The following is a 13,603-nucleotide window of genomic DNA, read 5'->3' as shown; positions in this document are numbered from 1 at the left end:
CGAATGACGTACAAAGAGATTATTTTACACACAAAAACACATGTTTGAATTTTAGATCTGGTTATGCATTTTCTTTGAATCTTTTGTGGGAATTTCTACCGAAAAACAGAGTACCAGTTTGAAATCAAACACTGTCTTTTAGAATCAGTTTAGGATGTTCATTTTTTATTCTTCTTTTAATATTCGTTCATTTTGAACGATTTTCTAGAGTAAATAAATAAATTAAAGTTTAACAAATTACAATCATGTTTTCTTCAGATACTTAAAACAAATATTGTGCGTATTTATATTTATGGTTCATTTTTAACACAAAAAGGAGCAGATAATTGAACACTTGACTTGAACCATTCCTTTTGTATCAAAAACAAAGATCACACTTTGCGGAGAAGAATCCTGAAATCTACCAAAAAAAAACAGACTAATCAGCAGATCTCAATAGCTAAGTATCAGACTCATAACCTGAATGTTTGGAACCGCTTCTCATAAAAAAATGTTCGAAAAGAAATGTTCATTTTTTTGCAAGACGTACGAATATTCATCGTCAAAAGTCGTCGCGGAATGCGGTAGAAAGCGGCAGCGACAGCGGCATTGGTTTTATTTTACACCCTCCGGCTAAACCAAATACATAGTCGAGAGACAGTGATTCACATTGTGATTATGCAGGAAGGGCATTGGGACACTTGAGTACATTGTTTTCATGCATATATAAAAATCAGCATTTGGTATCAAAATTTTTCTTCTTCTTTTCAGTATATATTCATATACTATTTCAGACGAATGTTGATTTTATATATTACAAATGGAAAGACAACCTTATCTGAACATACATTTGAACGAATGAATGAAACTGATTGTTTTCTTCTCTTTTTTTAAATAAATATATATATTTTTGTCAAATACACACATTGAGAAATGCGTTCAATGGAGAGAGAAAGATACAATAACTGAATGAAATACTAGATTTGAAAGATGCGAAAAATGAGATGTGCAAAATCTTGTATAGAAAATATTTAAATTGTTTTTCATTTATAGCAAAAATGCAAAATTTAATTGAATTTTAAAATGCTGAATAAAAAGAATTATTGCAAATTTGCGGGCAACAAGAACTTGGTTAGGATTGTTCCAAAATCGGCAAATGTGTGCCAATATCACCGAATTTCGCTTGATGAACGTTAATTTGAACGAAAATATCAATGATTTCCAAAAGTTTCTAAACCAATTTCCGAATCTCGAAGTATTCATTTACACGGGTGCCCAACTGAGTTTGCAATGCTATGTGATTTTGCCATTTTTTCGACTCTGAAACAACTTCCAATTTTACGAATCGTGCAACATCCGCATTATGTTGATAAAGTTTTCGGTTTCCATGAGGCAAAACGTACCCAATTGTTTACGCTCTTTTCGCTTCGTGAATCTGAACACAATGCAATAGGACGATTGAACCACCTAAATTCGAATACTCCAATATGAATTGGCATCGCATGAATGACTTGAATGAAAATAGAAGAAAAATTTCTATCTCCCACTCTCCGTATTTTGTTTAGTCTTCATCATAACTGCCATCGCATGAATGACTATTCTTATTAGATAAAAAAGTAACTAAAAAACCGCTCGATTTCAATAAGAAAATGAAATGTTTGAATTTCCATATGTTGTTGCTATTGCTGTTATTTCTTCATCATGATCATTGAATGTTAAATGTGCACATTGACCGTTGCCCATTGCGCACGCACCCCGAACAGCTTTAAAGTTCAACAAGATAATATTTTGGGAATTGATCTTTCATACTGTTGATTGCTTGCTTGCTTGTTATGTATGTTGAATATGCACATCGGCCGTTGTCCATTGCGCGCGCATTCCAAACAGATGTATGTAAAATACAAATCAATACTATTCATTCAATGACGATTATTTTTCAGTAGAAACTAACAAACATTGGACTTTACCATTGATATTTTTCTAAAGGCAATGGCGAATAACTGATTGCAATAATACACTTCGCTTTCCACTCTTCTGCCATACACATTATTTTTTTTTAATCATCTGTTGCGAAACTGTTTCGAGTTTTGCTCGACCTTAAAGAGTTCACGTTTAGTTTTAATGATAAAATTAGTTTTACAGTGTTTTTTGTTTCATATCCAATTCAACTAGGGGGTAGACACACGTTAAAAATGAGAAATCTCGCGAATCTCACAAATCCCGTGAATCCCGTGAATCTCGTGAATCTCACAAATCATACAAATCAAACCTCTAGTCAAACCGATTCCGAACCAATCTTACGAATCCCAAGAATCTCAAAAGTCTGTAAAAGTATGATTTGATTGGTATATGAAAGAAAAACAGAGTTAATTTTTTTTCTGGAAATAAAATGAAGAGGAGACTTTCGCAATTATGTAAAATAAAATATGTTCAAGTCTGCAAGTATTATTCTAGGTATTATTTCATATTAGACACTTGATTAAAAAGCCAGCAAAAAGTGAAAACTTTCATGATCCTACCAATCTAAAGAATCTCACCAATCTGACTAATCCGACCAATCCGACGCTTCAGATTCTTGTGTGTCCACCCCCTAGCAATTCAATGTGATGTTCATCCATAGAAATAAAATACGGCAACGTTATTGAAAAATATATATCTCACTTTAAAATAAATCATTTAAATTCATCAATCAGTTGAAGTCGATAAATATGTGATTTGAAAGTAATTGAGGCATTTTTTTTATTATTAGATTATCAAAATATGGTTTGATAATAGAAATCGACTCATTTATATGTTGTCTGGTTATACGATATTCGGAAACAGTAAACCAAACCACAAATCTACTACCTAATATTTGTCATATTTCAACCAAAAAAAAAGGATTTAAACGTCACATATGGCAACAATTGAAAGAACTTCACGCCACTGTACCTGAGAGAACTCACTTAATTACAAGGTAGATGTCCTTCAACATGTTTTTCTTTGTAATAGATCGGCTGTAGTTGTGTTTGTAAGTTTGAGTTTCCCCGCCCCCCACCACCAAAATCCTATTGCACGATAACAAACCGAATCTCAAATTGAGCTGTAAGAAATTAAAATTCAGTCACAGTCGTATTCAATTCATTGAACGTAGAGGATCTTTCCAAATCGAAATTTTTTTAAGCCAGAAACAGTTAACTTGAAATAATTTACCAAAAGTTTTCTATTGCTTTTGCTATTGTTTAACTTTTCCTTTTCATACAACTGAAAGTTATCGTCTAATTACTCAAGTGTCGAACGAAAAAGTGAAAATATAAGCAAAGTATGTGAAATGAGTAGAAAAATAATGTTCACGACAGTATTTCGTTCATAATACAAAAGAAGATGAAGTCGTCGAAATAATTTCAAATGCTCCGAAAATTTAATAAAAGTTGTTTTTTTTTCTTCATTTGTTTTAGATCAGAATTCGATTGATTGAATTTGACAAGGTAGAAATATACTTCAATAGTACGAATTTAGGAGTGAAATCAAATCGAAAGTCGAACGAAACTACAAAATGTCCGTGATTCAAGAGTCTACCGGTGAATACGACATTCAAGTTGCAACGGAGGCGATAAAAAAGTTGTACGGAGACGAGAGGACGGCCGACGTGCACTTTATTTTTAAATCGAAAGAACGCATTCCCGCCCACAAATATTTACTAGCCGCCGCGAGTGATGTTCTCGATGCCATGTTCTATGGATCGATAAAAGAGAAAGGTGACGTCGAAATGGACGATGCTTCAGCAGTTGGGTTCAAGGAATTCTTGCGGTTTTTCTACTTCAACAAAGTCAAATTGACGATGGCGAACATTAGCGATGTAATGAATCTCGGCCAAAAGTACAATGTCACTGAGTGTTTCGATCTCTGTGTTCGGTTTTTGGCAGAGAATCTTACGATTTTCAACGCTTTAGAAGTACATAGTCTTGCTGTTCTTTTTGAACAAGATGATTTAAAAACCAAATGTGAATATTTAATTGAATTTCACACCGAAGAAATATTAAAATCGACCAATTTTTTGGAGTGCGATCAACGACATTTCAATACCATTCTAAAACTAGATAGTTTGTCGTGTTCAGAAGCGGTAGTGTTTGAAGCGGCCATGTCATGGGTAAAAGCTGCCAGCAATCAAGAGGAATTGACGAAAGATATCGTTCAAACTCATCTCGGGGATTTGTTTCACGAAATTCGTTTTCGATCGATGTCTCATAATGAATTTATTGATCTTTTACCTTCCTATGGCAAATTGTTTTCGGCAGATGAGTTCAACGAAATACTACAGATGATTCGAAATGCAGAATATCAACCGAAGATATTCAATGCACTACCTCGTACACCAACAGCACTGCCATGGGATGAAGAGGTTATCATAAGATGTGACCGTTTAATAAGTGGAGGAAGTAGGTATCCGTATCGCCTTCAGAAGATTGAAATCACATCATTCACCACAAATAAACCAATATTGTTGGGCTACTTCATGTGTGCTTACATATGGATATATAGAAATGGTCAATATGAATTCGTGCAAAATACTGTACCGGCAGATGTGACCATCGTTAGAGTTTCAAATCGGAACGAATGTCAAAGTGAAATATCTGAATGCATGGTTTTACACACCATGAAAGTAGAACTGAGGGGACATGTTAAAAATTCAATCAAACTCTCCAAGCCAATCATCATTCGTCCCGAATTTAAGTACGAGATTCGAATGAATATAGACATTTCGGAAGGTTGCGTTACTGTTGTGGACCTGAAGTCGGAGGTGAACCTACGAAATGGTATCATTGTAACATTCCATAATGATCCTTTGGTAAGCGGTGAAAGACAGGGTCTGGTTTATGAGCTTGGATTCAATCAAATTGATTAATTCAGCCTCTCAAATTAAATGCTAAGTTTGTATCAAATAAAGTTCAAACATCTCTTACATGTTTCATACAAATGTTAGGATAAATCGAAACAAATGTTTGATCATTTATTACAATAAATAACCAAAAAGAAATATATAAAAATGGTTTCTTCTATTCTTAAATAACTCTTGATTAGCACATGTAAATGGTTATCGGGTTTACATCAATTTTCCTACTTTTAATGCACATAATAGCAACTGAGAAGGTCGAATATTTTGCAAATTGATCATATCGTAATGGAAACTATAAGCGAGTGGACATACTGTGCTCCATCATATAAAAATGATGTCAGATTGTCTATCAAATTGCTAACGATCTTTTAAAAGTCAAATGATGTGCTTAAATAGTGAATGAGTTGCTGAACGTATCTACTCTTAGTTCTAGAGCCATAAAATAATGTCTGTGTGGTGACCATTTAGAGAATGATTCAACTGAGGATTCCCCAGTTATTCACTTGTTGTGTGACTATTTTCCTGAATCATTTGTTCAGAAATGCATGAGTTTCACTGGTATTCTATTTTGCAGGTGTAATAGGTTCATAATTTCAAAATACTGTGGCACTTTATTGTAGAGTTGCCCTAATGTTGTTTATAGCAGTGAATGTCACAACAAAAATGTCAAATAACATACACGATTGTAACACCGGTATTCAAGTTCCACCATCAAGACCGAACAGACTGAATAAAGAATACTTGATTAAAGCACAAATTTACTGTCTGTTCGTTGCACGGGTAGATTTTTTAAGCATTCGAACGAACAGCCAGATATTTTATAAAATGTAAAAAAATACGTCGGAGATTGAAGTGAAGGCTGAAGTAAGATGGCAAAATATGACCAATGACCATTTACTGTGTTCGAATTCATTTAGGTGGTGGACTTTTGTTCAGTTTTGGACTTGTGTCGTGTAGTTAGATCCCGTACAAAAATTTTGGTACTTGTCAGATTGCAATTTGGATGAAATTTGGCGACAATTGATTCACACATATAAGACAAATATCTGGCCAAAATGAGCAAATCACGAATACGAGCTTCGGTTTGACAGGTAAAAGCAAACGCGATCCAGCCGGATTCCGCTCAATTCACTGTGAATAAATAAATAAACAACTAGCTTATTAACTGAATTTTCCAAAAAGTTTACCATTGTGATTTCCATGATTGGATTTTCTCTCGCCCAACAATCACAAACCACTACCTTTGCATCGGCCAACAACAATATGCTTAACTTTACAACAAAATCACCCATTTTGTCCACTTTTAGTACTGCCAACTCCATTCCACAGCCACCATTTATACCATTTATTGTAATAACAACGCTTTGTGCGCGCTTGTTGCGCAATAATATTTATTTACAAACAACATAGACACCGAATTCCCCTACGAGTGTTATCCCAAAGATTATTATACCGCATATCTCGAATACACGTGTAAGTCTGATGGGAAATCTCGAAGATCAGAGTGTTTAAATGTCGGAGATCAACAGTACTACAATCAATCAAACGTCGAAGTTGAAATCAGAATCAATTAAAAATAAGTCGACAACTTTGAACCCATCGTCAAAAAGTGAATCTGTTTCATCAACAACAGAGGAAATGTACACGTCATCATTCGAGACAACGACTGGGCCAGAACCTACCTGAGATGAAAAATTTGAATACGTTGATTTTGCAATTGGATTCGGTAGTGTTTTGGTCGTTCTATTGGTGGCTTTGCTTATTTGGATTTTCGTTCGAAAGAAAAAGAAAGTGACAATAGAGCTCAAACCAATTAACGAAGAAAACATACACGAGGCTGTGAAGAATAAGCCAGACGATGACTTCATTTGAACAACGATTCGTGCCATTTTTATCAAACACATTTCATGCACGATAACGTTATGCGTTTGTGAAAAAAAATGTATTTTCATCATCAGTTGCAAAATTTGCAAATGCATATTGTGTGTGTGAGTGTTGTTAAAATTCAATCAATTTTTTTTCGTGGTGGATTATGTGTGTGTGTAGTTCTAATCTGTGTAGTTTCATTGCTGCTTTCATCAAACTTGAAGTGAAATAGTGGCCAAGATCAATTGCAGCATCAACAACAATTGCAGCAACTTTAGATTGATAGTTCTAAGTAAAATTTTCTCTAAATTTGTGTAACTGATTGAATATTCTACGAAGTATCATGACTGCAAGAATAGTTGTACTGTTGTTGCAGTTTAGGACTCTATCTTATTCGATCGTTCCATTTTTGGAGTGTGTTTGAATTTCTACCGGATTGATCCCAAAATTTTATTGTGTATTAATAAACAAAATCCTCTAATTTTAAAAAATTGATACGATTTCTCTACCTTTGTTATTCAATGCATTGAGAAAAAAAACCTCGTAAGTAACGGAGCAAATGGCTGCGATTACCTTCAACAACGCCAATCATACTAATTTATCCAAAGGGACGACACGTTTTGACGAAGTCTACGGCGAACTCATGAACTATCGAAAAGTCAATACAAAATGATACGAGAGTTCGTGGCGCTGCGAGCGCTCAAATGATGTTTGCACTGAAGTGTCGTCAGCTTGAATTTATCCTTACTAAGTGAATGTAAGTCTGTTTTCAGCCCTTTTTCTACGTTTTCATATGCTTACGTGGAATCGATACGTTCAGTCTTTAGTAGAAACTGTGTCATGTGACGTTTTTGCAATTTGGCTCAACGATGATTACATTCGTTCTGTTCGCAATGAGTCGTCTTCCCGGCTGATGTTGATAAACAATCGAATACTCTTAATCAGTGAATAAAAAGCAAATCGGTCAAAGTGCGCGTTATCAGTCATTTCAAGCATTTCAAACCGTGCACAACATTAATCTTGCTCTCTTATTATTTTAATATTGCAATTCGAAAATAGCAACCTCATTGGGAATATTTAAATGAGAATTCTCTTTTGAAAGACTGAAAAAGATTCCAACGAAGTGATTAGTTTTAACATAGAATTTAAGTGTTATTTTTTAAACGGGATTTTTTTAACTGAAACAAGGTAACTTTTAACACGAAAAATTTCTTGCCATTTCCAACATTTGGGTAAACCTTATGACGAAAGCATTTACTTATACTTCCAAATTATACCGTATAGATGCCGTTAGAGCATTCATTGCTGAATATTTTCCATTTACAGCGCAGTTTATTGAATAATTGTTATATTCTCCGTGTTTTAATAATTGACATACATTTTGGAGCAGATTCAAAATGAAGGATTTAGTGAATGGAAGCAATTCAGTTGAAAATCACAGTGCACATAAGGTTTCACAAAGTACAAGCAACGGTGAAAGGTAATTGAACTGATTACAATGAATCAATTGTAAATTCAGTGAAAATGAAATCAAAAACCAACGAATGATTGATTATCTGAATTTTGTCAAGCAAACCCGTATCAGATCATGTGATTTTAAATGTTTTTGTTCAAACGTGTTGTTCATTTCGGCAATTCTAAAAGAAAACAATAAAAATAATAATCAATGAAAATCCAAAATCAAACTAAATGTTTTTTCTCCATTTCCTTCTCCAAAACAAAAGCCATGACTCGGAGCGAACGGCGCGAGTGATTAATGGTTTGGCAATTGCAAAGGAAATCAGGCAAGAGCTGAAGGAGCACATCATCGAATGGGAGAACGAAGGTCATCGTCCGCCTCATTTGACGGCTGTGTTAGTTGGCGAAGATCCAGCAAGTCAAACATACGTCAATAACAAGATTAAGGTTGTGTGATTCGATTAACAAAACAAAAACTCATCGTCGTTTTTGTCTATTTAATTCTTATCACAAAATGTTGTTTTTCGCACAAAATCACAGGCAACGGCTGAAGTGGGCATTTCAAGTGAAACAAAACGATGTTCGTCAACGATTACTGAGTCGGAACTATTGAAAGTGATCAACGATTTGAATATGAACGATAATGTTGATGGGATTTTGGTGCAGTTGCCGTTGCCTCCGCATATAAATGAACGGTTGATTTGTGATGCGGTTTGTGTTAACAAAGATGTTGATGGGTTCAATGAGAAGAATGTCGGTCGCTTGTGTTTGGATATAAATTCATTGATTCCATGCACTGCGCTAGGCGTACAGGAGCTCATTCGGCGAGCGCACATTGAAACATTCGGCAAAAATGTCGTGGTCATCGGTCGATCGAAGAACGTTGGATTGCCGATTTTCATGTTGTTACATGCGGACGGTCGAAATGAAACCGGCGCCATGGATGCCACAGTGACAATGTGCCATCGGTTTACACCACGTGATGAACTAAAGACATTGTGTCGTCATGCTGATATTATTGTGTCGGCCACCGGTGTTCCGAAGCTCATTACAGCCGATATGGTCAAAGAAGGCGCCGCGATCATTGATGTCGGTGTCACTCGTGTTAAAGATGAAGTGACTGGAAAGTTTAAACTCGTTGGCGATGCGGATTATGACGGTTGGTTGGACTGAAACTTTGTTCGATTGATTTCGAAAATCATTTTTCGTTTGTGATTGAAATTTTGAGCCTGAAACGTTGATTTTTTCGTCATTTTCTGAGAATTTTCGTGTTTTGTTTCCTGTAATTTAAAACCATTTACTTACACGATATTTTTCATTTAATTCAACTTTACAGAAGTTCGAAAAGTGGCTGGTTGCATCACTCCGGTGCCTGGTGGCGTTGGCCCGATGACCGTGACCATGCTGATGCGAAACACATGGGTTGCTGCTAAAAATCTATGCAAACTACCTGCCTGTCAAAATGGTCATGCTCAATAGAAAAATCAGTGTGAAATTATTGAAATGTTGTATTCTCGGTGTTCATTTTTATTCAATGCAATTTCGTCACACCAAAATGGGCTCATTCATCGTATTTGATTTCAATTATTTTTCTTTGTCAGCTCAGAGCAACTTGTGAATGTTTTTGTACTGGATGAGTTTCGACTTTAGCGATAAACGCTTTGAGCATCTTCCATATCGAAATGGTGACTCAATCATATATTATGCTGATGTTTTATCAAATTGTTGGGAAACTCAAATGAAACTCAATTTCAATCACTGCTGATATTCGAACTTTGTTGGAATTTATGTTTTTCTAAGCAAAGAGTTAAAATTTTTCTAATTTTTTTTTATGAAAATGTATATAAAATAAATACAATTTTCAGAATTTCTCAATAAGAGGGAAAATATATGCCGTTGAATTGCTCGTCCATCATTGTCCAATGTCCAAAATATTGCCAAAAAAGTTTGACGATTGACTTTCAGAAGACTCCGATGATGACTCCGATGATCTTGAGCTTTGTGAGCTTCCGGTGGCCATTTTTTGCATTTCACCAGCCGCACCTCCTGAGTTAGCAAAGAACACGATAGAAAAACATTTAATTTTAATGCAAAAAATTCACCTTCTTCTTATCCATCTTCTATTTTGATCATTCTATTGCTTGTCCTTTCCATTCTTCTTTTTCTTGTCTATATATCAATCAAAAATTATAATGGAAATTTAAACAAACCATATTGTCCATCATATTGACCACCATGTCTGCCAGCAAGAGTCGCTCCACCCTCTAACGACTGAGCAAATTTATTTGAACTTTCCGACGACGATTCAAACGATGATGATTTTCTGGACTGCTTTGACATAGTCATTGATCCTTCCTTTGTGGCTCCCATGAAACCTTAAAAATTAATTTCAACTTTCAACGCAATCCACTTTTACACATTAGTTTAACTCTAAGTTAATTGCAGTGAAATGGATAAATGGACTATTTTTTCACTGCTTTCACATACCACCAAAGCTTGGGAGTTCAAAGTTGAATGCCGCATGGCAAGCCAAGCACATAGTCAACACTAATAATAAACTAGTAAACTTCATTTTGGTCAATTAATTTATTTGCACTAACGATATATCGTATGCATGAACAATGCTCCGAATTGACTCGGAGAAAAATTAAGAACTTTTTTGAAGCTCTCAAAACTATTTGGTTCATTCGATGAAAAGATACCACCTTTTATACTGATGCTATGGAATTTAGAGTGCAGTAGAATGAGTCATTGAGTGGCAAAATTCTTAAAATCTTTCGCTCATTTCATTACCGTGTTTGACATTTAAATAAATGTCTGTACAAAACCTGTACCAGGATTGAAGACGTACATTTCGTCTTATTTACTACATTCTTCATTGTTAATTACAATTTTACAGACCCAAAATATGTGTCGTATTCAATTAAATGAAACTAAGGGGTGTGAAATGATCTAATAACGTAAGCATTTGTCTCTTTTTTTTAGCGGAACTGGCTTATTCAGATGACATTGCATTGTTTAGCAAAAAATATCTAATTTAGCAAAATATGTCAAGCATCAGATGGTATATCAATATAAAAAAAACAATTTATCAATTTTCATTTAATAAAAGTGACATATGAGGGGTTTGGAGCGAAAATGTCATACAGAAAAGTTGAGAGGAAAAATGTCAAATGAAAAGAGATAGCTATAAAGTTCAATATAGTTTACTATACAGTTTACTATATAGCTATCCGGCGGCGTGCAAAGAAAATTTGACGCCCGAAGCAAATTGCCGCCCCAAAATCAAAATTTGAAGAGCAAAAAAAAGGTCATCACTTTTAAAACTCAATTCTATCTAGTGCAAACTCCAATTTTACCAATTTTGCCGCCCTCAAAAAAATGCCGCCCGAAACAATTGCTTCGCCAGCGTCGTGCTTTGCACGCTACCGTAGCTATCCCTTTTCCGCTCATTCATCATCGACATTTTTCCGCTCAACTTTTCTGTATTACATTTTCGCTCTAAACCCCTCATATTTAACTATAATGTCCTCGTTAGATACTATTTGTTTCAAACAATCGATACGTTTACATGGTTTTTAATCCAATCAAGAGTTCATACGTGTAAACTGATCGGCTTTCCTAATTGCGCACAGTGATGTTTCAGGCATATCCCATAGAGCGATACCGAGGAGCGCCGTTATGAACGAGTGGATTTCCACCTATGAAATAACAAAACAGAATGGAAATGCACTTATATATGTGCTACACAACCAAAGTGTCAAATAACACATGACTCAATAAGTTTCCGGCCTGACACAAGAAGTTATCATTTTCCACTTTTGTCGTTCAAAATTTCGTAAATTTTATTATTTTCAGCAAATCAAAGTCATTTCCATCCTACATTAAAATGTTACCAAGTAGAAAGCAAAAAAACACCGTTCAAAATATTGTTCTAAATGTTTCACTTTATTTTCATATTTTTGCAGGGATTCATTCCCTCAATTTAAATGGGTTCACAATAACAGCTTAAATTCCAATGTTTGGAATGTCTATCTAGTTTGGATCATGTAAAATGTCTCCATCAAATAGTTGCTACTAAAAAAATATATCATTGATTTTGAGTGGAATGATGCAAGCTTGATCAAGGTTTCACAAATCTCGAGTCCTATCGGCGAATACTTGTCTAAATTACGGTCTATAATATTTGGAAACTTTCAATTAAATTCGACTAATTTGCACGATACGTATATATCAACCAGGCGTCGACCTGCTCAATTGTATGACATTACAATTGCTGCCAAGCCATTTACTTAAAGCCTATACAAACAATTCGTGCAATGTTTCGATCGAATTGCATGAAAATCGACCATCGTCGCTATTTCGAATACATTTTTTATCTTGACGGCATTTCAGTAGCCAATTCAAGTAGTTTTACAATATTTACAAGCTGCCGTGCACGCTTGGTGCAAGCCAATTTATACAGTTTAACGTATCACAATATGGTCCCTAGTTTTGTCGTCATTATTTCTTTACATTTTCTTTAATCGCCTTAAACTATGCAATTTTGGTTTCTCTTTTTATCCATTTCTTTGTGGAATTCAATTGTTTTTTGTCGTCGGTGACGAATATTTTGATGCCACGAAATTATCGGCTTGCTTTTGTTTCTCTATGAAAACAATCCTTGCTCCGTCTTTATCACCCGATTTAGAATTCGGGCCACGAATCGATTTTTCGATTCGATGTGAACATTTTTGGTTGCCTCAGCAATCTTTTTAGCTCTTCGTTGGAACGATTACTTGTCGACGGTCTAATTGTCACACGCTTGACCCGTTAACTTCGTTGCATATACATGAGCCACCTGAAATTGGAGAAAACAGTAGAATTTATTAGAAAATGGGAAAATATTTGGAGAAGTAACAATTGATAAATGAAAAATTTGGAAATTAATTCAAAAATAATTAAAGTCAGCCACGAATTAAAAAAAAAAGAATTTTGAGACAAAACAAATGAAAGAAAAATCGAAAATTTGCTACAAATTTAAATTGGAACTCTTCAGAAATGATAAACCAAATTTTATTCGTTCTATTGAATTAGTCTAAATCGAAAATTGAATTCAATTTAAATTCCATTCAACCAAAATCAATTTTTTTATACAAGATTTTCATTGAAATAAATTGATCGAGAAATAAAATTAAATTTTAACAACAAAATCTCTGTTGAAAATTTGGTTTGCAACTAAAAATAAACCAAAAACCATGCACAAATCTAACAAAATGAAGAATAAATAATAAGAATTTTGATGAAATCGAATTTTTGATTAAAAATGAAAATTGTTGAATGAAAAAAAAAATAATGAAACAATTGCCATTCATATTTCGCAGTTTATCGACCCTAAAATTGAACTGCTGAGAATAAAAGGCTGACGATTGCAGGTTTTTCGCA

The 13,603-nt window shown here is 34.6% G+C and overlaps 3 protein-coding genes across 31 annotated transcripts in view; 2 read left to right on the top strand and 1 right to left on the bottom strand.

Annotated features, from left to right (window-relative positions):
* Positions 1 to 3,514: 3,514 nt before the first annotated feature.
* Positions 3,515 to 4,864, top strand: LOC129568130 (BTB/POZ domain-containing protein 3-like). The gene has a single exon (XM_055445697.1). It carries the CDS (start codon positions 3,515 to 3,517, stop codon positions 4,862 to 4,864), a length of 1,350 nt encoding a protein of 449 aa, XP_055301672.1.
* Positions 4,865 to 7,698: 2,834 nt separating this feature from the next.
* LOC129568184 (bifunctional methylenetetrahydrofolate dehydrogenase/cyclohydrolase, mitochondrial-like) lies at positions 7,699 to 9,690 on the top strand. Of its 3 annotated transcripts, none has more exons than XM_055445791.1 (5): positions 7,699 to 7,909; positions 8,112 to 8,201; positions 8,446 to 8,626; positions 8,720 to 9,338; positions 9,516 to 9,690. In XM_055445791.1, exons 2-5 carry the CDS (start codon positions 8,119 to 8,121, stop codon positions 9,656 to 9,658), a joined length of 1,026 nt encoding a protein of 341 aa, XP_055301766.1. In that variant the 5' UTR covers positions 7,699 to 7,909; positions 8,112 to 8,118; the 3' UTR covers positions 9,659 to 9,690. The 3 variants fall into 3 exon arrangements, with proteins under 3 accessions (XP_055301766.1, XP_055301765.1, XP_055301763.1); XM_055445790.1 differs by having other exon boundaries at positions 8,048 to 8,201; XM_055445788.1 differs by having other exon boundaries at positions 8,006 to 8,201.
* A 2,416-nt stretch (positions 9,691 to 12,106) lies between these two features.
* Positions 12,107 to 13,603, bottom strand: part of LOC129568178 (mucin-2) — a 47,523-nt gene continuing 46,026 nt past the window's right edge. For all 27 annotated transcript variants that reach the window (XM_055445782.1, XM_055445783.1, XM_055445778.1 and 24 more), the window contains one exon: positions 12,107 to 13,019. In XM_055445782.1, coding sequence (XP_055301757.1) covers positions 12,969 to 13,019 — 51 coding nt within the window. In that variant the 3' untranslated portion in view covers positions 12,107 to 12,968. The remainder of the gene's footprint in view (positions 13,020 to 13,603) is intronic.

This window comes from Sitodiplosis mosellana, unplaced genomic scaffold, assembly GCF_009176505.1.
Source record: "Sitodiplosis mosellana isolate CC-2019 unplaced genomic scaffold, AAFC_SMos_1.0 Smas_scaffold_17, whole genome shotgun sequence".
NCBI classification, from domain to species: Eukaryota; Metazoa; Arthropoda; class Insecta; order Diptera; family Cecidomyiidae; genus Sitodiplosis; species Sitodiplosis mosellana.
The sequence above is the reverse complement of the archived record's forward strand: the minus strand, read 5'-3'. Positions and strand labels throughout refer to the sequence as shown.